Here is a 23,038-nt window from a genome sequence, read left to right as displayed (position 1 = left end):
GTAACTATGATCTTACACACAAAATAAAAAGACAAAAAAACAAACTAATAAACAGTACAAAACTCAAGGAAACACTGTTCCCGAACAAATTGTTCCACCTTTGGAGTGAAATATGAGAGTCACTGCTCCCGATAAATACACACAAGTACACTGTAAAACACACATACACACTGGTAGACAAAAACTACCATCACTGCTCGTCATTATGGAAGACCCTGCTTCCGATAATGGGTTTTTAAATTATGGAAGGCACTGCTCCCGATCACGTTACTAAGAGCTCCAAACGTTTAACCAACTAATCAGCTTTTACAGTAAAGTCTTTTTTTTTTTGCAAAGTTTCCTTTAATTTAGCCAATGTTTCCAAAAAAAAACAGCTTCAGCTAAAAAAAAAAAATTTAATTGAAAAACTTACTTTTAAAGCTTTTAAATAACAATCAGAACTGTATCAGTAGTGTAGACTAGGACTGCACAATGTGCGGAAAATGTATCGTAATTAGTAGTGATATTCATGGAAAATAATTATTTCTGACTTTAATCTCAATCCCAGAATTCGGACTTTAATCTCACAATTCGGATTTAAATCTCACAATTCCGACTTTAACCTCACAATTCCGACTTTAACCTCACAATTCCAACATTAATCTCACCATTCTGACTTTTACCAGAACACAGACTTTTCTCAGAATTCTGGGAAAAATAAATTTTTTTTTCTCTTTTAAAGCTTTCAAATGACCAGATTAAATACCAATCATAATTGTAACAGTAGTGTAATTTGTCTGAATTGAATTAAATGTTTTATTGTTGGTTTTTTGTTATCATTTTAAGTTCATATTAAAGTAGTTATTTTCTTATCGTTTACTGTAAATCGATCCATTAATCGAGAAAATGATCGACTTATTAGTAGTAGCCTTAATGTCGCATGTTTTCTGAATATCATGCCGCCCTCGTGCAAACTCTTCCTGCACTCGAAGAAAAAACAAACACACAAACTTGAGGCGTCGTTCGTGTTCATTGTTGTTATAGCAGATGCTGCCGTAGAATGCGACAGTATAACCGTCATAATTATGGAAGGCACTGCTCCCGATAATGTCGTATAAAAAAGACAAGCGCTGACATTTATAGTGGGCACTGCCACTGATAAATAAATAAATAGTATTCATATAAATAATGGTTTCTCAGTGATTCCATGGTCTCAGCAGTCAATAATATCTTTTCCTCGTAACCAGACTTAAAGATGCCTGGTACCAGATTTGTACTTGTTTGCATTGAAATTATACATTATTTTCCCCTCTCAATTCATTAATGGAAATTTTCAAAATCCAATTTTTTTTTTATAAGATATACAGTTTGATATATGACAGAGTATTAGGGTCACATATAAAAATTGAAAGAAAAAGAAATTAAACAGCATGAATTCTTAGATTGAACTCAGATTTCTTGGAAAAAAGTCAAAACTCAGAGATTTAAGTCAGAATTCTGAAATGAAAGAAAAAAGTCTGACTTTAATCTCAGAATTCATGCTGTTGTATTTATTTTTATCTCTCACATTTTTATTTTAGATGTGGCACTCATACTCTTAGGTACATTATGTGTTTAAATTCAATTCTGGCTTGAAAATGAGTTACGTTGGCAGAGGCAGAACTGAACTGTTAGTTATTGAATTTGAGTGTTTTGAATACGTCTAAGTACGTATACGTACAAGTCAAATTTTGAACACTGAAAAACAAAAGTGAAAATCAGATGTTGTAAATTTGAAGAGTTGAATTCAGCGGGAAAAAGAAATTCAAATTTTAGTCTTGATTTTACCACACTCTTCCCTGTGCTCGATGGTAGACCTGAATTGTTTTGTTTTTTTTGCCACGCTCATGCATCGTCTCCGCCCTCCATCTCAGATCTTGTCATGGATGTCCCAGATGTCACCCACCATGGCGTACGAGCAGCCCTGCAGGATCCACGTGGCCAGAGCCAGCTGGACGCGGAGCTGGTCCATGTCAGTGATCTTGGCGATGGACGCCAGTGTGTGGGAGCCGCGGCCAAGCAGGATGTGACGGAAGGGAGTCTGAGTGGGAGACACGTAGGGTGAGAGGAGGAAGTGCTCCACCTGGAAAAAAAAGGAAGAAGAAAATTGTGTTTATTATGTTAAATATGCACGTGACAGCACAGCGGACATCGTCTGACCGTCATGAGCTTGTCGTTGATGAGTCGACAGGATTTGGGGTTTTCCAAGTCACTGTTGGCGACGCTTCTGCCGATGCTTTCTGCAGCGCGGTAGAAAGAGCCTCGTGCTTGGATCAACCAGGAGAGATTCAGGTCCTTCAGCTGACCAGACTGCAAGAGAACAACAGTAATTCAAAATATTTAGGACAAAAATCTGTTTCTAGATCATAAATAATCCTTTAAAGACTGACCCGTTGCAGCTGTTTGATGTGGTTGTAGATCAGCTTCACTGCCTTGTCGATCTCGTCCCCGTACCGGCTCACGTCCAGACTGAGCAGGTGGTCGTGGACGAGCTGCGCCGCCATCACACCGGCGAACTGTGCCGCTGCCGCCGTCATCTCGCTCGTGCGGTGGTTGGTCTGGTAGTCGAGGTGATCCATGTTGTCCAGGTTGGTGTCGTAGTATGTGTAGGACTCGGTCTTTGGACACAAAGGAATGAATTAATAAATAAAAATTAACGGGACGAGTCTGGACAAAAAATTTATTTTAATTTTTTAAAATTTCACCTGATCCAGAGTCAGTCAGAGTACAATCTTTTTACGAGCTAATTTTGATCAGTTGTGTATAAATTCAAATGTGAATATATTATTATTATGGGTACACTGTTTGACTCACATTAGGGGATATGAAGTGGAAAGACAGAGAGGGAATTCCAGAGAAGGCTATGAAGGGATAAGCAGGGTCATTCATCGACATGGGCTTCATTCTGTTCAAACAATAACGGAAAATAATTATTGTCCAAAACCTAAAAATGACTTTAGATCCATGAAATACTGTTAGTTCAGGTAGTTTTTTTGTTTATAAATAGCACTTTTTTTCACAGGTTTTGGAGCCTTAAAAGCATATATACACACACACAGCAGATAATATCCAGCTACAGATTTGAGTAGTTTAAGTATTTCTTGAAACATTTAAATCCTAACAAAACAAATTGACTTTAACAAACTTGGTGTCAAACGTACACGTTGGCCTCCCAGTTGCTTTGTCCCACCATGTCGTACACGGTTCCAGAACCGAGTGGACTCTTCACCTGTGTGGAGAGAAAAGCAGATAACCATCAGAAATGGTTTGTTGTGACTTGGATTGAACCAGATCAGGATGCAGTGGTCGCGTGTGTGTGTGTGTGTGGCGTTACCTCTTTCATAGTGGACTCAATGAGGCTGTGGAGCAGAGGACTCGCTGAGGCCATGAAGCTGCCTCGACCTGGTAAAAACCAAATATATATATATATATATACATATATACATATATATATACACATATAAACACATATACATATATATACATATAAACACATATACATATAAACACATATATATATATATATATATATATATATATATATATATATATACACACATATACACACACACACACACACACACACTTGATTAAACAACCAAAGTTAATACAAGGATATTCAGTGCAGATATTCAAAACAGTGCTGTACAAACCCATAACCAGTCCATCCAGGCTTATGTAGGTGAAAACACTTTTGCCAATAGAGGACATATAACCCTGAAAAAACACAAACACAAATTATTTAAAGACTATTTCTACTGCAGTAGAAACAGTATTTCACGATAAGTACTAAAATTACCGATAGCGACTACTAAAAACATTTTTTTAAACCTCAAACTGACGTAAATTGTTTAGACAGGAAGTAGTCGCAAACAAATTGGGTTTTCCGGTACATATCATGTAGTGACACCTGGCATTAACATCATTCCACATGTGGACAGCACGAGGCATTACAGTGCGTTTTCACCACAGTCCTGTAGTTCTTACCTCCAACCACTCAGTGGCGCCAACATTTCCATACTCTCCCCCGCTCCAACTGGCGAACACGATGCTTCTCTTTGGCCTGAATTGATCTAAGAAGGCAACAAGTAAAAACGACGCTAGGATCGGTTAAAATATAGTATACATTTTTAAGGGTGAAAACAAAAACTATCAATATCCGATTTGTTTTTATTAAAGCCGACAGGAAACAAAATAGAAAAGTATGCGTGAAGGGTGTGATGAGGACAGGTGAATGACAAGGACAGGTCAATGTGGAAGACAGGGGAATGGGTATTAATTAAGATCCCTGAGTGCGTGACTTTTGTGACCTTTGACCCATTTTGACTGATACAGTATATGTTTATTTTATCAGCACTTTCATTTGTAAAGTTTTGCCAAATTTTTTGCCAAGTTTTGCAAAATAGTGGTACTTTTACTTGAGTAGAATACTTCAGTACTGCCTTACATAAACAAAACAAAGTGTTGCATTTTCTTACCTTTGCTCACCATCTCACTGAAGGCCTTCGCTAGCTCCAGCAGTACAGATGTTCCAACGTTGGCTCTGGTGTAACCTTTACCCCAGGCGTCTCTCTGAGCTCCGAGGACAATGTAGCGATCTGTCGTCGCAACAAACAACGACATCAACAACTTTAAGAATAAAGAAACATAATCACGCTGTGAATGATTACTGAAAAAAATGCTTAGCTCTACCAGGATCAGTGAATCCTTTGACGACGCCGAACACGTTGCGCAGTTTTGTGTTCACCAGTGCGTTGTTCACCTCGACAGTGACATTCTCACTGCCTCCCAGTCTGTAGGAGAGCGAGCGGAAGCCGCCGCTGAATCCGCTGCTGGCGTCGGGTTCAGGGCCGCCGATTTGTCTGGAGAGGTACGAGAACAGCCAGAGTGGATACCACATTCACTGGTTTCATTGAGTGTGTGTGTTTGAGTGAAGTTGGCCTTACTGTAGAAGAGTGTTGGCCATGTTGGATGTGATTGTCTGGGCTGGGATTGTAGGAAGGCCAGAAGACTGTGTAGGAGGAAACTGAGTGTGGTTGAAGGAGGGGAATCCGGGGGTGTACGGGTCACCTGAACCCAGATGGACCTGATGGAGACATGAAAAATTGAGGCCACGCCCAGAAGTTAACGGCACGAAACGTAAACGGATCTTTTTCTTTGCCGCTTTTTAAAAACGTTTCAGGAAATATCTCCGTCCACACGACGCACAATGCTGGAGTACATATGCCAGGACTGTAAGTGGGGCTGTAATGTTACACTGAAGACTGAAAAGAAGACGGCATGTCGGCTGGCAGCGGTGCCAGTGCAGGTACTACATAGTGTCTTATCATGTCATGTTTTATTGTATCATAGCACATAGAAAAACACACGTCCTGCTATAAGGACGTGTGATTTTGTTAAACGTACATGTCCAAACAGAGCGGTGTTTCCTTCATACTTGTAATCCTGACTGTCTGGATAGATCAGAACAGCGGAGGCACCTTTTGCTGCAGCGTTCGCCACCTGACAGAGCAAGAATCATAAACATCATAAAAACAGCCGGGTTTAAATTCCTCGAGAAATGGAAGTGATCACGTACTGTTACTGTACCTGCTCTGCGAATGTGATCTTTCCCTTACGGAGCAGCAGGACGCTGTCCTTCAGCTCGACGTCCTTCTTCTGCACTGCGTCCAGATCCTGACCGCGGCCGTAGTTGCCGTACACCAACTTCCCCTGCGGTGCACAGGTGGAAAGAGTTTTGTTAACTGAAATAAAAATAAAACCAACTGAAACTGAATTGTGTGTTTATAAAACTAACTGAAACTAAACTAACTAACTCTTTGTACATTTTTTTCATACATAATACCTTTGGGTTCATATAAATTGTATTTTATTTATTAACAATATAAAAAGAGTTGTGGCACAGATCTTTGATCTGTGAACACTAACGGTTAAAATGGCATGTTTTGTTGGGTTTTTTAATGACACATTATACTTATTATGACCTTTTTGAATCTTCAGAGAAAAACTACTAAAAAAACAATAAAAGTAATAAAAACTACAATAAAACTGAACATTTACAAAAAACTACTGATAAAAAAAAACCAAGCAAACCCACTGTAAAAACATTAAAAACGAACAAAATAAAAACTAAAATTAATGAAAAATCCAACTACTAAAGTACTATAACCGTGCTCTAGTTATGATTAAAATGTACATTTAAATGTAACCCTTAGTGCTCATGCGGCACAGATCTGTACCACAGGTGCAGTGGGAATAATACACAACTCCTTACATGGACATCCTTTTTCCTCTCTCTTATAAGTTAGGACTCATTTTATAACAACATTTTAGTAGTTGATATAAAGTAGTGATAATAATAAAATAGACTTTTATTTTTGTTCAGAAAAACTGACCTATTTCCAAAGCTCACAAATTCAATCCAATTTTAAACATTTTAAGTACCTTTTTTTTTATGAGATTACTGTATCTATGGGTTGTGCTGAAAAAATAGATATAAGATATATACTCTATATTGCACATCCTTATATCCTCTACGTTTAACCCCTCACTCACTGAAAGAGTTGGAAATTTGGAGGATTGGATTATTGGGAGGATATAGAAGACTTTTATTTTCATGTAGAACAGTGACCCCCAATCCTGTCCTGCATGTTTTAGATGTTTCCCTAGCTGCCAACACACCTGACAGATTTCATCACCTCACCATAATTAATTTCTGAGATGTAACCGAGATATATATTTGCCTTTCTGAACTGTTTTGGATGTCTGTGGAAGTTACCAAATATAGTTATTTGGTAAAGGGTTAAACATGGTCATGGAGAAAAAAAACAACCTAAATGCTCTGTGCTAAGGGTTAAAGAAAGTGACGCACCTGAACTCTTCCAGTGGCACTGTAGGCCAAATACCCCGTGGGCTTGAAGTCATTGGACCCAAAAATGACATGGTTCGGGCGATTGCTGCCACAAAATGACACAAGTTTGTGACAATATTTGTATTTATCCACACTTTTTATCCAACTGTTGTGTCTAAAAAGTCAAAATTATACCACAATATTCCATCATGATGTCACAAATAATGATATTTGTGAGGATGTTTAGCGCCCCCAACAGGCCAACAAGGACCAAGACATTAAGTTTAAAAATGTTTTCCCTGAATTATAACATGAGCCTAATAATAAATAATCAGAGTATTACCTGTCTGGCTTCTGGAGCTGAACATAGTGAAAGTCAGTCCATGGATCCATGTCCAGGTTCATGAATTCATCGTGGACGCGGATCGCCAGACTCTCATCCTCCACGCTTCCTGTTGAACGTCTGGGCAAATCAAAGTCCCTGTAGAAAAAAAAGCAAAATCTCATTATTGTACTGTACAGTTTAATCAGTTTTGAGACAAAAAAAAAGAAGCACTTTTCATGATGGACGAGGAGCAAAATAAGTTCTCTTTAAATTTGTGTTTGGTCATAAATTGAGATAAATGGGTCAAACTGACTCAGAGTGCAGAGATTTTATAATTGAAAGTCCTTTAAAATGACAAAACTGTTAAGCTTGAACAAGTTAATAATAATGTCTCATTCAGTCTACAGCAGATGGAAAATATGGGTATATTCAAGGCATTTCCTCAAATTTGACAGAATTCTGAGATTAAAGTGAGAATTCTGAGATTAAAGAAAAAGTGAGAATTCTGAGATTTAAATCTGAATAAAGAGCTACTTAAAAAGGGTAATTTAACCCAAGAAGCCAAGAAGAGAGAGAGAAGAGCATAGTAGTGAAGACTGAGAAAACCAATGGCAAAAAATATGACTGCAGTGGCTATGTTTGACCAGAGAGAGGCAGTAGATACACCCATTTTCTTTAAATAACAACATTCAGTATGTCATTTTCACTTTACTTTTCCCCCCCTTTCTGTGAAGATTTGCACCTCGATTAACAAATAAAATTATTTAAAACACATATACGGTATGGTTTAGGGTTTTTTACCCTTAGATGTGAATATTTTCTTTGCTCCATTTAACAAAATATTACTATTGTTTTACTTAGATTGTAGTGCTTCTTATGTTTTGTGTGAATATTTTTACTATATAACAATAGTTGACTGTTTCTAAGGATATGGAGCAGTGACCTTCCTGATGACAGTGGGCATAACATAATATTAGGGCAGACGCAGAGCAAGAGGAGGAGACTAACCAGATTAACTGAAGAGTGGCTCTTTGCCTCAGCTTCATACATTAAGAAATTATGCCTTAAATAATCACATTATTGTTCCCTTCCTCTGACTCCTCTGTGTTTTCTCTTTAAAAAAATCTGATCTTTACCGGAGTGTCTTGTCAAAAGCCTGGCTGGTGAGTCTCTGTGCGAGTTTCTTGATGATTTCCGACCACTGCAGTGGTAAATCTGTAGGTGGAGCAAATTTAGGCACCGCTGTTTCGGGCGGTTGATTTTCTGTCTGAGCTTCGACAGCCTCATTCAATTCTGGTTTCACCGGCTCCAGTTTACGGTGGCTGACGTAACCAACGAGGTATCCTTTAAAAAAAACAACAAAGAGCAGAGGAGGCAACACAACTGGATTAAAACAGAATCTGATGATAACATCAGCGAGGGGTAATATTTGTTTGTTTTTATATAGTATATGTTTTTAGCTGCCATTGAAGCTTGATTATGACATTCAAGCACAAGCGGGTACTGAAATAATTAAGTTACATGATATAAAATGTTAGATTAAGATCTCAAGATTTAAATCTACAGTTTAAAACTTAAAAAAAAGACATAATATGTTTGATTAAGATGTTAAGATGGAAATTTAACAAAATGATGTAAAATGTTAGATTAAGATCTAAATGTACAGTTTTTACCTTTGAAAATAACGTAAAATGTTAGATTAAGATGTTAAGATTTAAATTTACAGTTATAAACTTCAAAAGAAATGTATGTAAAATGCTAGATTCAGATCTGAAGATGGTAAATTTACAGTTTTAACATTAAAAAATAATGTAAAATGCTAGATTCAGATCTAAAGATGGTAAATTTACAGTTTTTACCTTGTACTTTCGCACTTTAAAAATTGTGTTTGACTGGGCAGTGAAAAGTGAAACACATAACAAAAATGTGACTAGTACCAATGACAAACACCAGCAGTGTCCCCAGCACCAGGTAGCACAGATTACGACGGCTATGGCGCAGAGGTTCTGGCCCGAGACTCGCCAGTGAGCTGCCCGGCTGGGCCTCCACCTCCGGGACGTCGCCCGTGGCGTCGTCTTCATCGGACAGTTTCACCTCCACGTGTCTCACTCTGTCCGCCGCCGGCTGCAGCGAGAACCTGCTGTAGCGCTCGCTGTTTATCTAGAGACAGAGAGAGGGAAAACAACAACAGATTAAGCAGCTGTTACAGTTACATGACACAATGACACACAAAACGCTCACCAAGTTGTTAAACGCGGTCCTCACTCGGTCCATATTTCTGCTGCAGCTTCTGTGACTGTTTGAAAAGACAGTGAAGCAGACGGGCGTTGTGAGAGACAGATGGAGAGATGAAGAGAACAATAAGTGTAATGAAAGAAGAGGGTGAGGTGGTGAGGGGAGGGAGGAACAGATCTGCTTTCTGTAAACTCTCTACAGGGTGGAGGCTGTTTTCTGTATAAACAGACTTATTTCCTCAAACTGGAGTGACAACATCAAAGCCTTTATCTCAGTGAGAAACCTGAGGAGATTATTTTTGCATCAAAAACATTTTTTAGGTTATTTTTGGTAATAATTGTGTGTTTTTTCCTTCTTTTGTTCTTAATGCTGTGTCTCTTATGCATTTATTTTAGTAAAGCAGCTGTGGGCTGTTGTAAAGGGCTATAGAAAAAAAAAAGTACTTTCTTCCTGTCCATAGTTTTTGACAAAACAATCAGATTGTTTTGTGATGATCACCCAAGAATCAACACAGAGAGGATCCATCCATCCATCCATCCATCTTCTACCGCTTTATCCTCCACCAGAGGGTCGCGGGGGGGTGCTGTGCTGATCTCAGCTGACATAGGGCAATAGGCGGGGTACAACCTGGACAGTTTGCCAGACCATTGCAGGGCCACATACAGTATAGAGGCAATCAGCCATTCACTCTCACACCTACAGTCAATTTAGAGCATCCAATTCAGCCATTTAAAGAACCCATTTAGGAAATCCCCATCTTATAATGGGCCAAAAAATATCAAGAAATCTCTCATATCTGTCAAAACTCATTAAATTTGAATTGTTTATGCAGGATTAAATATATTTATTTAAAACTATGTAGCATCACCTATAGTGTGCATCTTATCTTGAAGGGATTAATAATCAATAAATACTGATTCATCACATTGACACACTCATCCTTTTACCAGAGAAAAACATAATGAAGACTTAAGATATTAATAATGCATTTTATTTTAAGACACAGCAGTAAAACATACATGAGGGCTATAACAATAATGAATTAATCCATTTAAGGGTCTAATCTTAATGATTAAAACCAAGTTTTCGGATTTTCATTTTCATAAATGTGAACATTTTCTGTTTTCTTTTGCTCCATATGAACAAAGAAATCATCAAAACTTAATAATTAGACAAAACAAGATGTTTGTTCATTCATCATTTTCTTACATTTCATGAACCAAACTACTAACGATGCATGTACACACATACACAATTCAGAGAGCAGTTTAACACTAAAGATTCAAAAGAAAACAGATTTTCTCAACAAATCGGTTCCGTTATTTGACTTTTTAACTTTTTGGACACTGTGGATGGAAATTGTCTGAAAAACATTAAAAAAGACATTTAAATCTGCATTCAGTGACATTTAAACCCCTTTTTATCGCATTTTTAACTGGTTTGACCACCTTATCAACACAAAATAAACACAGCCTCCTTCTCACCTCCCGTCAATAAGACTTAACTTTGGGTTTCATCCACAAACATGTCAGATGCAGACGACTCTGACGCCGTCACAGAGCTTAAGGCGGTGGGGGGTGTCTGTCTGCGCCAACTGTTCTAAACTGACGTTTATTGTAAAACCGTGTCCTCAGCTGCATCTTTGCCATTGAAAGACAGAGCAGGAAATGCCCATTGACTCCTCACTCCTCCTTTCTTTTAAAAAAAGATAATATATCTGATTGTAATCCACATCAAGAAGTAATTGTGGCCACTTTTTTGTGGAATGTTTCCGATAACACGAGATTCCAGTACAGAAATAATAGAATGTATAGTTTATAGTGTGTGTAAATCACTTGGTGTCAGTGTCCAACTCAATAATGATTAACACTAAGAAATGTTGATTAATGTGATTGAAATGCTTCATCTACTGTCTAACAAACGGATATTTTAACAATTTAAATTTTGATGTACAAAATCTAAAATAAGATTGAATTAACCCATTTGACGATGTTTTATTGATTATTTTTGGTCGTATTAACGTGTCAGAAAACGTGGGGAAAAACCTCAGAAAATATGAATTATTCAGTTTAAATGATTTATTTTGTAATATGGAGCAAAATAAACCCTGAAAATATTCACATTTACTGCAAAAAGAAGCTGAAAAATCTGGAAAAAAACGACTTAGTAATGATAATTAGCTGTAGCCCTATTTTATGTTGTTTGTACACCTTAAATCCTTAAGTCCACCTTAAATGTGCTATTACAATAACCTTCTCAATCTTCACTTAAAAACAAATAAATATACATATAGATGGTATTATTTTCATTTTATTTAACATGCATATATAACCAATTCTTAAAATGCACATCTATGGACTCTAAATACAACATATCTGACATATACATTGAAATTACACTCTTATTAAAAGGTTGATAGTGATTTTAAGTGCATTCATTCATTTACGTGTGTGTTGTTTAAACTACATAACTGCATAAACACAGGGGAGTGGTGGAAGAGCCTACGTGACACAGCAATCACGCCATGACTCAACATTAACCCTTTTTAATATAAAAACCCACAACATAACAATATTTTCTCACAATATTCACATCTTTGAGCCACATATTCCACTATTTCTTGATTTTTTGAGGAGCTAATTTCATGTGTTTTTCGATAATATAATTCCTACAAACTCTCACACACATAAGAGGCAGGAAAGAAAGAGAAAAGTCCACAAAAATGAGTAAATGTGAGTAAATTAGTGAATAAAAAACTAAAATTGGGGACTTTTTAGACGAGCGTTAAAACGCGGTGTTTGTGGTTTAAAAGGCTCGCGTGCTGCGTCACTACAGTTTGCAACGTATATGTAAATGTGTGAGGGGAAAATTGAGCTAATTTAAAGCAGAAATAACCCGAGTTGGGATTAAAAACTTGTAAATTAGTGAACGAATAAGTGTGTTGTAGTTTGTACCTTTTCCTCTGTGCAGGTTTCAGCTCCGCTCGGCTGCTGTTGCTACTGCTGCTGCTGCTGCTTATGATGCTCTGTTTCCTTATATGGTCTCTTCCGCCTTCCGTCACTCGTCATGGTCACGTGGTCATATGCCACACCCACCTGCAGGGGTGAACTTAGGTAGTGGGGGGGGTGGGCGTTATCCACCAACCAAAGGGGGCCATCCAACATTTCTGCATTTAAATGTCTAAATACTACAGTGTTGTAGCGTTTTCTTCTTAATGTTGTGTTTTCTTCTTAATGTTGCAGCGTTTTCTTCTCAATATTGTAGTGTTTTCTTTTTAACTTTGTGGTGTTTTCCTCTTAATTTTCTTCCTAATGCTGTATTGTTTTCTTCTTAATGTTGTAGTGTTTTCTTCTTAATGTTTTAGTGGTTTCTTCTTAATGTTTTCCTTAATTTTGTAGCGTTTTCCTCTTAATGTTGGAACGTTTTCTTCTTAATGTTGTGGTGTTTTCTTCTTAATGTTGTGGTGTTTTCTTCTTAATGTTTTAGTGTTTTCTTAATGTAGTGTTTTCTTAATGTTGTAGTGTTTTCTTCTTAATGTTTTAGTGTTTTCCTTAATGTTGTAGCTTTTTCTTCTCAATATTGTAGTGTTTTCTTTTTAATTTTGTGGTGTTTTCCTCTTAGTGTTGTAGCATTTTCTTCTTAATGCTGTATTGTTTTCTTCTTAATGTTGTAGTGTTTTCTTCTTAATGTTTTAGTGGTTTCTTATTAATGTTTTCCTTAATTTTGTATCGTTTTCTCTTAATGTTGTTGTGTTTTCTTCTTAATGTTGTTGTGTTTTCTTCTTAATGTTGTTGTGTTTTCTTCTTAATGTTGTGGTGTTTTCTTCTTAATGTTTTAGTGTTTTCTTAATGTAGTGTTTTCTTAATGTTGTAGTGTTTTCTTCTTAATGTTTTAGTGTTTTCCTTAATGTTGTAGTGTTTTCTTCTTATTGTTGCAGTATTTTTTCTTAACGTTTTTGTGTTTTCTTAACGTTTTTGTGTTTTCTTAATGTTGTAGCTTTTTCTTCTTAATGTTGTAGCATTTTCTTCTTAATGTTGTTGTGTTCTCTTAATGTCGTTTTCCTAACGTAGTCTATTCACTGTCTACATGCTTTTTGATATTTTTCCCACTCTGGGAGGCTTTTTTTAAACTACCCACAGAGTCTAGATAAAACAGTGACCAGCGTATCTCTAATAGTTTGGCCTGTTATTATTTCCCTTTAAATCCTCAGAATGACTGTGGGCTACTGTGTGAGAGAACCGCCATCTGTTGGTCATACGTTGTAATTCAATGAATGGGTCAACTGGAAGTCAGCTGGGAGTTGGCTGGAATGGGAACTTTCGAATGGCTGCCACTGTAATAAAAAGAAATCTTATCTCTGTCAAAACGAATTGAAATGGAATTTAGCATATGCATGCAGGATATACTTTACCGTCAAGATAAATATAATCTAGATCTAATCCAGATTACAGATTTGGCGGCAATTTAAATTTAAAATGGAAAATCCCATTGATTAAATGGAAATGTGTATATTATCTCAGCAACATCTTAACACAACAGGATGGATTTTTTGTCACGCTTATGTAAGATATTAAAAGCTATATGCAGGTAAAGTTCTATAAAGAATGGATTAAAAGATGTGTATTTCAATAACCCTATAAGAAATGTAACATGAGATGGGATTAGATGTATTATTATTGATCTCCTTTAGGGGAGATTCTAATTTAGACACAGAAGGTGAAGTTTAAAGAAACATTTGTCAATGTTTTTTGCATTATCCTGTGACCAGACAGACACACAGAGACATGGCTTTCTTTGGCAGAGGTTACAAAGGATCCCTTCACTTTGTGCCAGGACAGTTGGCCTCTGATGCCTTTGGTGCTCGCACCCTGAGAAGCAGAAATGTGCATGAAAACAACCCGAACAAATTCATGGCAGTACAGAAACTCTGCACACTGTCATCAGCAGCCAGATGAGCCACAGAAGCCTTAGCCAGAGGTTGCTCCTCCCAAAGCACAGGACCAACAGGCTGGGGGACTCGTTTGTCCCCCGGGCCATCAAACTGTGCAACTCCTCATCGGGGAGAAGGTAGGGCAAACAAAACAAACAGTACAAACTAAACAAACAACTGTCCATAATCACAACTCACAGAAATGTGCAATAACCACAACAAATATTCATAAAAACATGTGCAATAAAACCTTGGGCAATATGGGGTAACTGTAGGTGTGTATGTATACATGTATATGTATATGTGTGTATATATATATGTATGTGTATATATATGTATACATAATTCATTGGTGGTGGTGTAGTGGTTAGCACTCTCGCTTTGCAGCTAGAAGACCCTGGTTCGAGCCCCGGTTGGAACAAGGGCCTTTCTGCATGGAGTTTGCATGTTCTCCCCGTGTGTGCACGGGTTCTCTCCGTGTTCAATGTGGGGATTAGGTAAATTGGACACTCTAAATTGACCGTGTGATGGACTGGCGAACTGTCCAGGGTGTACCCCGCCTATCGCCTGATGTAGCTGAGATTGGCACAGCACCCCCCCGCGACCCTCTGGTGGAGGATAAAGCTGTAGATGATGACAGACATTTTTATCTTATATTTTATTTAACTTTTTTATTCTATATGTTATTCTATATTTCATGGTGTTTGGTCCCTGGGGTGTTTCTCTTTCCGGTCTCCTGTAAAGTGTGACTCTAATTCTAACAGTGCTGTGTGTGGAAGCTTTTAATTTCCTCAAGGGAACCTCCCAAAGGGATTAATAAAGTTGTCTGTCTGAAATAGAAATATAGTGTTGTTTCAGCGATCATAAGCAGCTGTAACTGCACCATGTCTTCCCTCTGAAGTCAAGTTAACTTGGTCATATAACTCAAATTCCGTATCTGGACTGTGAGTGAATTCCCTGCAGCTCTGCAGAAGCTACAAACGTAAGTGAGAGGGTGAATGGAGGTGCCGGGAAATAGTGTATGCAGAAATGAGACGTCCCACTGTGTGTATGTACTGTATGTGTGTGTGTGTGTATAAAATCCCACATGTACAGTAGGTGGCGGAATTTAATTGGGACTGCAGCACATCATCATCGTCATCATGTCATAGCAACACTGTCCCAGATGGTGTCACCTCAGCACTTTGTGTTAAATTTACTCCGCTCTGCTCAGGAGAGGAACGAGCTCCATCTCTGGACGAGGAAATCATTATTGAGTTCCCCTGAAAGCAAACACTGCACACAAGAGGCAGCACAGATGATGATGGTGAGAGAGACACGAGAAGGAAACCTGAGTGCGTCTTATAATGTGGTCTAAATCTAGATCAGATTAATGAATTACTGTTATTCTCTAACAAGTGCCCTGATTTTCCAGCTTCTTAAAATGTCAATATTTTCTTTTAGCTTTACTCCATGTAACTAAGAAATCATTAAAAATTAATACATTTGGTTTATGGATGAAACAAGACAAGGAATTTTTGTGTTTTTTCTTCTTAATGTTCTTCTTAGTGTTTTCTTCTTAATATTGTAGTGTTTTTGTAACGTTGTTGTGTCATCTTGATCAATGCTGTCTTCATTTATGTTTTCCTGTTGCAATCATTTTAAGTGTGTTAACACCTACTTGATAATAAAACCCATTTGAGTGTTTGAGGAAGAGGAAGTCTGTGGTTTAAATATATACATAACTTTATCATCAGATTGCCTATAGGTTGCACTGAAAAAAAAGGATATAAGACATACGTGTGTGAAAACAGAGTGAAAACATACATCATTTTCTAAAAGGATATGCAAAATACATGTTTTTAAATAAATATAAGGATGAAGAACAGCAGTTTAATCCAGTACAGTGAGGCATGTGTTCTTGTGTTGTACTGGGAACATTAAGAACTTTGTATAACACACTATAAATGTGTAAATATTTGCTAATATTTGGGATTAAGTATTATTATTATTATTGTTGTTGTTGTCATTATTATAATAGAACATGTTATTTTTAGCTTTGCTTCGTCAGTAACTGTGCGTGCGCCATATGTGATGCATGGATTGCGTCACGTTACTTTAAGCCTATCTTAAACGTGTGTGTGCGCGATAAAGAGCGTGCGCAAAATTTATTTGGTACGGGATTCACGCAGTGCACCTGAAGGCAGCACAGGGAGAGAGAGAGAGAGAGAGAGAGAGAGTCTGCGCTCCATCGCTGCTGGTCACTCTCTCTCTCGCTCTGCCTCCTCTGTTTGTGTCACTGGAGACAAAAAGAGGAAGGAATATGGTTTCATCTGACGCTCCTCCCGTTTCAGCGCTGCTGCCGCTGCTGTAGCGGATCTGTGAGTACAACTGGAACCACCACCGTTCCCCGTGAACACCCACCCACCCACTGCAGGACACGAGCCCACAGCACACCGGGACACATAAATGGGTGAGACGCCTTTCCTTCCCTTCTCATGTTCTACGCTATTTTCCAAAAATAGCCGCCCGCCCGGCGCCTTACTTGCGCGCATCTGGGATGAGCAGGAATGGACGCGGGCTCCAGATGCGCGCTGTCTCTGCTTCAGCTGCGGCTTCTGTCTCTCCTGCTCCCCTTCCCTCCTCGTCTCCTCTCCTCTTCTTCTTCTTTACCTCCCCTGACGCCTCTTCCTCTCTTCACACCTTCATTAGCGTTTTTGGAAGTCTAGCCGCGACAGGCTCGTACTGTACGTCGCGTGCGTACGCCGTTTTCGCATGTTTTTTCCGTCAAGCAGCGCGTGGGCGTGCGCCGTGTCGATTTCAGGAATAGTATCGGTTCTCATTGATGAGTTGCAGATGTTGACACGTTCACATTCAGTCCTGTAGTCCTCATGGAGACCAAAAACCTGGATTTTTAGCAGAACCTCATTTCTGAGGAAGTGGTTAAGTTTTGCGCTAACATTTGACTTAGGGTTATGGTTAGACATGAACCGGTTATGGTTATTGTTATGAATAACGCTTTGTACAGGCCGTCGTAATGAATGGAAGTGAATGCAGGGTCCTTAAAAGGACAGCTGTGTGAAGGGGGAGGGAGTTACTTCCTTTTTCTTTTTATCCTCACCCATCAACGTCACACTGCTGTGCAAAAATACACTTTATATATAAATTGTTTTTATAAATCGGCTGGATTGGATTTATAGGCCAAGTAAGTGAGTACATGTGACACGTACAAGGAATTTGGACTGCATTCTTGCACCATGTGATGCACACACAGAACAAGGAGAAAAGTCAGTCAGTCAGTCATCATCATCTAACCGCTTTATCCTCCACCAGAGGGTCGCGGGGGGTGCTGTGCCAATCTCAGCTACATCGGGCGATAGGCGGGGTACACCCTGGACAGTTCACCAATCCATCGCAGGGCCACACACAGCTAGAGACAAACAACCATTCACGCTCACACTCACTCCTATGGTCAATTTAGAGTGTCCAATTGACCTAATCCCCACATTGCATGTTTTTGGACTGTGGGAGGAAGCCGGAGAACCCGGAGAGAACCCACGCACACACGGGGAGAACATGCAAACTCCATGCAGAAAGGCCCTTGTTCCAACCGGGGCTCGAACCCGGGTCTTCTCGCTGCAAAGCGAAAGTGCTAACCACTACACTGCCGTGTGGCCCAAGGAGAAAAGTAAGATCATTAAATTAAAGGTCCAGTGTGAAAGGGTAGGGGGTTACTCTTACTGCGTTGCACTAAACGTGGAGGCTGCTCCGCGTACTTAAGCACAGGTCGGCGTGAGAACTGCGACGTGACGTAATTTGGAGGGAATCTCAGCGCTGATTGGCCATCGCCGCTGTGCGCTGATCACGTCCATCGCACCGCGAATAACGCGTCTGTACATTGACTTTGGATGTAAAGTTGCGTCCGAGGAACACAGCATAATTTGCCATTCTCGCCGCAGGATCTAGCTCGAGCCATAAGGCTTTTCTTAAACTGTCGTCTTGTGGTGGTTTCACAACAACCATACGTAGCTGGACACAACCGTTAACTTTGGGGGCAATACTTTCACCTGATGAGCTCACGGAGCTCCCGAAGTTAACGGTTTCTTCTCTGGTTTTTCGTAGTGTGGCTGCTGGCGAGTACGCGACATCATTCGGAGAATCTCAACACTGATTGGCCATTGCGTTGTTGCGTCAGCCTGATTCTTTGCAAACGTTTAGCTAGAGCGTCAGATGTGATGAGCTCGATTTTGTCAGTCGTGTCTAACGCGCCTCACTTTGTATGTTGATGACAAGTTTCTCGAAACCTTGAGTAACCTGAACTCAACTCCTCTTTTAACTTTTTGAGCAATATTCCACGGTTGAAACTTGCTCAACGGTTTTCTTTATCGTATATTTTGACCCAACCTGTCCTCCAACTGAAACATATAGGTCGTTTTTTCAACCCCTGAAAACGTACATATAGGTCGCTGAAAACGTGACTGTGGGTCGTTTTTTTCAAACCCCTGAATGCGATGTAAAGGTAGTATTTTCCAACTCAAATATGCACAGATGTTACTGAGGGTAGAGTTAGGGCAAAAAAGACAGGGTTAGGTTGTAAAAATAAAAAAAAAATATTAAAAAGGTGGTATAGTTAGGGACCGAACCATTTTAGACCGCGCTCCGGGGGCAGCGCTCTCGCCACTGAGCCGACTGCCGGTGCCGACAACGGCGAAGCCACTAGATACCGCGTCTAAGGCGGAAGTGGTTGCTGTTATGTATACAACCGCTAGGGGCGCTGGTTTTGAAAACGTAAACATAGGTCGTAATTCCTGCATACGACCTATATGTACGTTTCGTTGGAGGACAGTCTCTTTTGACCAGAAGACCAGAGCGCACCACCACCTGTACAGGAAAGTGTTGTTTGTAGATCGCGGTACGTACAATCCGTACGTAGACTCAAACTTCATGCGCGCTTGTTGTTGTCCATACATGCAAACGTGGCAATGGAAATGCATGGATGATGAAATCTAGTGGACCTCTGTGCACTGTATGCAAATGTGGAAAGTCTGCCTGTATATCCAAGTACTTTCACGAGGCCTTCACATACCATTCTTCTTTGTTCAAAACACACATATGTGTAGTTCAATTCTGCTCATAAACCCTCCGAAATGTAAGACGTTTGAACTTTAAATAAGCACCACACAGGTTAAACTGACTCTGGAAGGCGGGGCTTCGAAGGTCTTATGCTGACGAACCTTGTGAGTCACCTGGAATTCCTGTTATGTCTATTTATTAGCATTTTCCTGTGAAAGAAAATGAGGACATGAAGACAAAACACCACTGCTTATCTTCCTCTGACTCGAAAAAGGAGACGCAACTGTGACTTTCGGTCTCTTTTAGAACAGAAAAACAAAGACGTACGACTTTGCAGAAACAGCAGCCACATGTGAAAAGAGTCCGCTTCTTTGTCGTTATTAGTCTTGACAGTGAGGGAGACAAACGAGGCCACAAAGGCTGTCCCTTCTCTCTCCACCTACGTGGAAAATCCAAAGATGAATGCACAAAAAAAAATATCTCATCTGGAGGTTTGTCAAAAGGCGCTCTGTAAAACAGCAGTGCCACGAGTTAAGAAGCCAAATCAATCCAATTCGAGGCGGCGGCGGTGGTGGCGGAGTGAATTAAAAACCTTTCAGTCACAGAGTGTCTGTGTACACACGGAGAGAGAGAATGGATGGGATTTTTTCCTTTTAATGTGGGAGAATTTGCTGAAGTCTGCGAATCTGGTCCACAGTTGTGAGTGTGGGCGACTCTCGACACTCCGTGGGCTCCGGTCCAACGCCAGTGTTTCACAGACAGAGACGCGCAGCTGCTCCTGACATCATCGTCAGCAGATCTGAAACATACGCGCAGCTTAATGACAGGTTAGCTGGAAACCGGCGTGGTGGTTGTTTCCCCTTATCTAAACTGAGTGCAGCTGTTGTGTTCGGCACTGTCCTCGTCTCACTTCCTGTATGGGTGCGCGGGCGTTCTGCTTGACCACTTGATGGGACGTTTTGTTTTGTCTGTAGGCTTTCTAACATTTTTTTTGTCTCATTCAAGCTGAGTTTTCACTGGGGGGGCCCTCAGGCAATGGGGGACATGATGTGGACGCACAAAACTGAAAGTGACGCCTTACAATATCAGTCTTTCACGCATTAAAAGTGGAGTAGGTGTCATGTTATGGCCTTGATATCCAGGTATTGTACCACACCAGAGTCCATAGAGAAAATCGGTGTTTTAAACTCACTTTGAAACACGAGCTGCTAGTTTACTGCGGGCTTGTTTGGTAGGTTTGTGTGACTTTAACAAATCCAAATGAAATATTTTAAATGCCGAAGTCACAAAATGACACATCTGAATCTAAGGTTAGCGGCAGCAGTGGATCAAAAAACTTTTTGTTATTTCTGTGTGCAGTGATGTAAAAATCGCTGATTTTCTCTATGGAGTTTGGTGTGCTGTTTACGAAAAGACCCAAAGATCAGTTTCAGGCGGGAAAAAAGGTTGTTTAACAGCGAGAACATGAGGTTAATGTATTTTTAACATATCATGGACCTCAAAACCCCCCTGAACTACCCACTTTAGAGCAGTAAAAGTACATTTCCAAGTACAGATACACCAGCTGTTGTCATTATGAATTTATATCCACTGTTTCATGTGTCCCAGGACCCGTTTCCTCGCTGTCTGCGCACCAGACCGTCGTCACGCAGCTTTTAACTTTCAACTCGTCTTCTTTTGCACTTAACCCTTCGTGTTCGCGCGGCACGGATCAGTGCAGCAGGTGCACTCTTGGTAAATTGCAGGTGTGTGTTTATAGATGACATCTTCAGGCTTTAGAAAATGAGTAGCGATAGCTCATCAGATTCATCAGATTGCCTGTAGGATGCGTTGGAAAAACAGGATGTAAGACACTCAAGTAATGGAAAGAAAGCTGCCCTAAATGCTCTGTGTTCGAAGGGTTAACAAAAACGCAGAGCCATCGTTGTCATCTTCTCCACCGGTGCATGTGTTGGTGACCGACACGGGTGGGCGTGTGAAAGTGTGTGCGTGCCGCGCCGTGATGCCACTCACATTTACAGTACAGTATCGTCCCGTGCCGCGGTTTTGGCCCCGAGCTATCACTTCACAGGACTCACTTCTCCCCCAGCTTCCCACAGAAGCCACTGCTTCCACTCTCACGGTTTCCTGCCACTTTCCTCACAAGCATCACAGCTGGGAGCAATAAAAGGAGACTGAACGCGTCGCGTGTGCCACGTCAGTGCCTCGTCTGCGGCCGATCGCTCTCTCGCTCGCGTTATCTCAAGCCCAGAATCACATCCTCCTCCTCCCCATCTGAGCCAAACGTTGCGTTGTCTCCTCCTGCATACATCCCCCCTCTCCCTTTCTCCCACAATGCACTTGTGAACTCGCAGCAGCTCCCTGACCTTCGTATGAGTTGTGGTCTTAATTAATTAAATACATTTTATGCTGCAGTATATACACACACACACACACACACACTATGCGTGCGTGTGGTGGTTTTGCGTTAGGATGCTTGCGTATCCGAGTCATCTACCCCCTTTGTGCTCATGTTGCCATGGTTACCAACCCCCACAACCCCCTTATTAGCTGCCCACAAAGATTAAACTAGCCGTGATGTGCGTGCGTGTGCATAGGGTTAGGGTTAACAAAACTATACCATTACTCAGCGTGTTTTACTTAAGTACCTTCAGCTCCAGGAGTGGCCACTAATACACATTTATGTGTGTGGTAATGTATATTAGAGTCAAGGGGGACATTTATTCCCTGACTAACGGCCTAAATTTAGCGTCAAAAGAGACATTTTTTGGCCCAAATAAAATGAATCTGGAGCTGCAAAACTTATTTGACCCACAAAATGAAGATAATGTCACGTATAAAGTTTTATTTAAGGATAAAAGAGCTGCATTTACACTGAAAAATTACAGGTCTCCACATGTGTATGTTTTCATGTACACATGACTTCACTACAAATGTTGGTAATGGTACGCACAAGTTACACTCCTTTTAAATTATTATTAAATATTAAATCACTTTAATTTATCGCCTTGAGGTCAGGCAGGAGTCTCCGTGGGCTGGCTTATGTCCATGATGTCTTAGAAATATGTTTGGACGAGACAGAATAGCTGTGTGTTTGAGGTTGTTGGAGCGGTGAAGGTGAAAGAAGAAGAAGATTTAACTCTGTTATCTATCATTTTTTTGATAGAAAACATGAAAATAAGCATATTTTTGTCCCTGCATTTGGTCACAGACCCCCCTGGCTTAGCCTGAGTCAGTGAGAGCAAACATTGTCAACCTCAAACTGTCAGAAATTAAACAAATCCTAGTCTCACAGTCACAGACTGGTGAATATCATCCAATTTTATTGTTGCATTGATGGAATTAGGGCAGTGGAAGTGTGCATTTCGCCCAGATTCACTGTGTGAGCTTTTTTGTCGTCAGTGCAGGTTTTTTCCACCTCCCCCTCAAGGATTTTTTCCAGCCTTTATTTTTGCATTTTTGAGAGCAGGCCATTTTTTTGTCTGTGTGTGTGTGAATCCAGGCTTTTATTTCAAGGAAATGAAACACTCAGCAGAATCTGCCTGTCGCGGTGTTTGCAGGTCAGGAGTAAACGGTGTGCATGTTTCTTTTGACCCAGTTTGTGAAACACACTAACCCTCTGTGTCCT

General features: G+C 40.0%; 2 protein-coding genes across 2 annotated transcripts in view; one reads left to right on the top strand and one right to left on the bottom strand.

The window, feature by feature from the left end:
• Positions 1–1,510: 1,510 nt before the first annotated feature.
• tfr1b (transferrin receptor 1b) lies at positions 1,511–12,477 on the bottom strand. The gene is made up of 19 exons (XM_044043255.1): positions 12,383–12,477; positions 9,435–9,489; positions 9,131–9,353; positions 8,330–8,537; positions 7,212–7,349; positions 6,890–6,974; positions 5,608–5,730; positions 5,425–5,520; positions 4,965–5,104; positions 4,711–4,880; positions 4,497–4,616; positions 4,006–4,091; positions 3,672–3,735; positions 3,353–3,420; positions 3,180–3,247; positions 2,833–2,923; positions 2,409–2,636; positions 2,179–2,328; positions 1,511–2,101 (listed from the first exon to the last, which is right to left on the bottom strand). The coding sequence occupies exons 2-19, from the start codon at positions 9,465–9,467 to the stop codon at positions 1,889–1,891; spliced, it is 2,304 nt and encodes a 767-aa protein (XP_043899190.1). The 5' UTR covers positions 9,468–9,489; positions 12,383–12,477; the 3' UTR covers positions 1,511–1,888.
• A 4,133-nt stretch (positions 12,478–16,610) lies between these two features.
• sh3kbp1 (SH3-domain kinase binding protein 1) overlaps positions 16,611–23,038 on the top strand; it is a 31,051-nt gene continuing 24,623 nt past the window's right edge. The window contains exon 1 of the mRNA XM_044043267.1: positions 16,611–16,810. Coding sequence (XP_043899202.1) covers positions 16,807–16,810 — 4 coding nt within the window. The 5' untranslated portion in view covers positions 16,611–16,806. The remainder of the gene's footprint in view (positions 16,811–23,038) is intronic.

The sequence above is a fragment of the Solea senegalensis genome, linkage group LG1 (genome assembly GCF_019176455.1).
Source record: "Solea senegalensis isolate Sse05_10M linkage group LG1, IFAPA_SoseM_1, whole genome shotgun sequence".
NCBI lineage: Eukaryota > Metazoa > Chordata > Actinopteri > Pleuronectiformes > Soleidae > Solea > Solea senegalensis.
This window is presented reverse-complemented; position numbering and strand designations above follow the sequence as displayed.

Bases quoted from the DNA above. Each gene is read 5' to 3' on its own strand.
- tfr1b (XM_044043255.1), bottom strand. From the start codon at position 9,467: ATGGACCGAGTGAGGACCGCGTTTAACAACTTG. The intron at 4,092-4,496 runs GTAAGAAAATGC...TTGCCTTCTTAG, and splicing joins CAGTGAGATGGTGAGCAAAG to ATCAATTCAGGCCAAAGAGA. The intron at 2,637-2,832 runs GTGAGTCAAACA...TTGTGTCCAAAG, and splicing joins TCCACTTCATATCCCCTAAT to ACCGAGTCCTACACATACTA.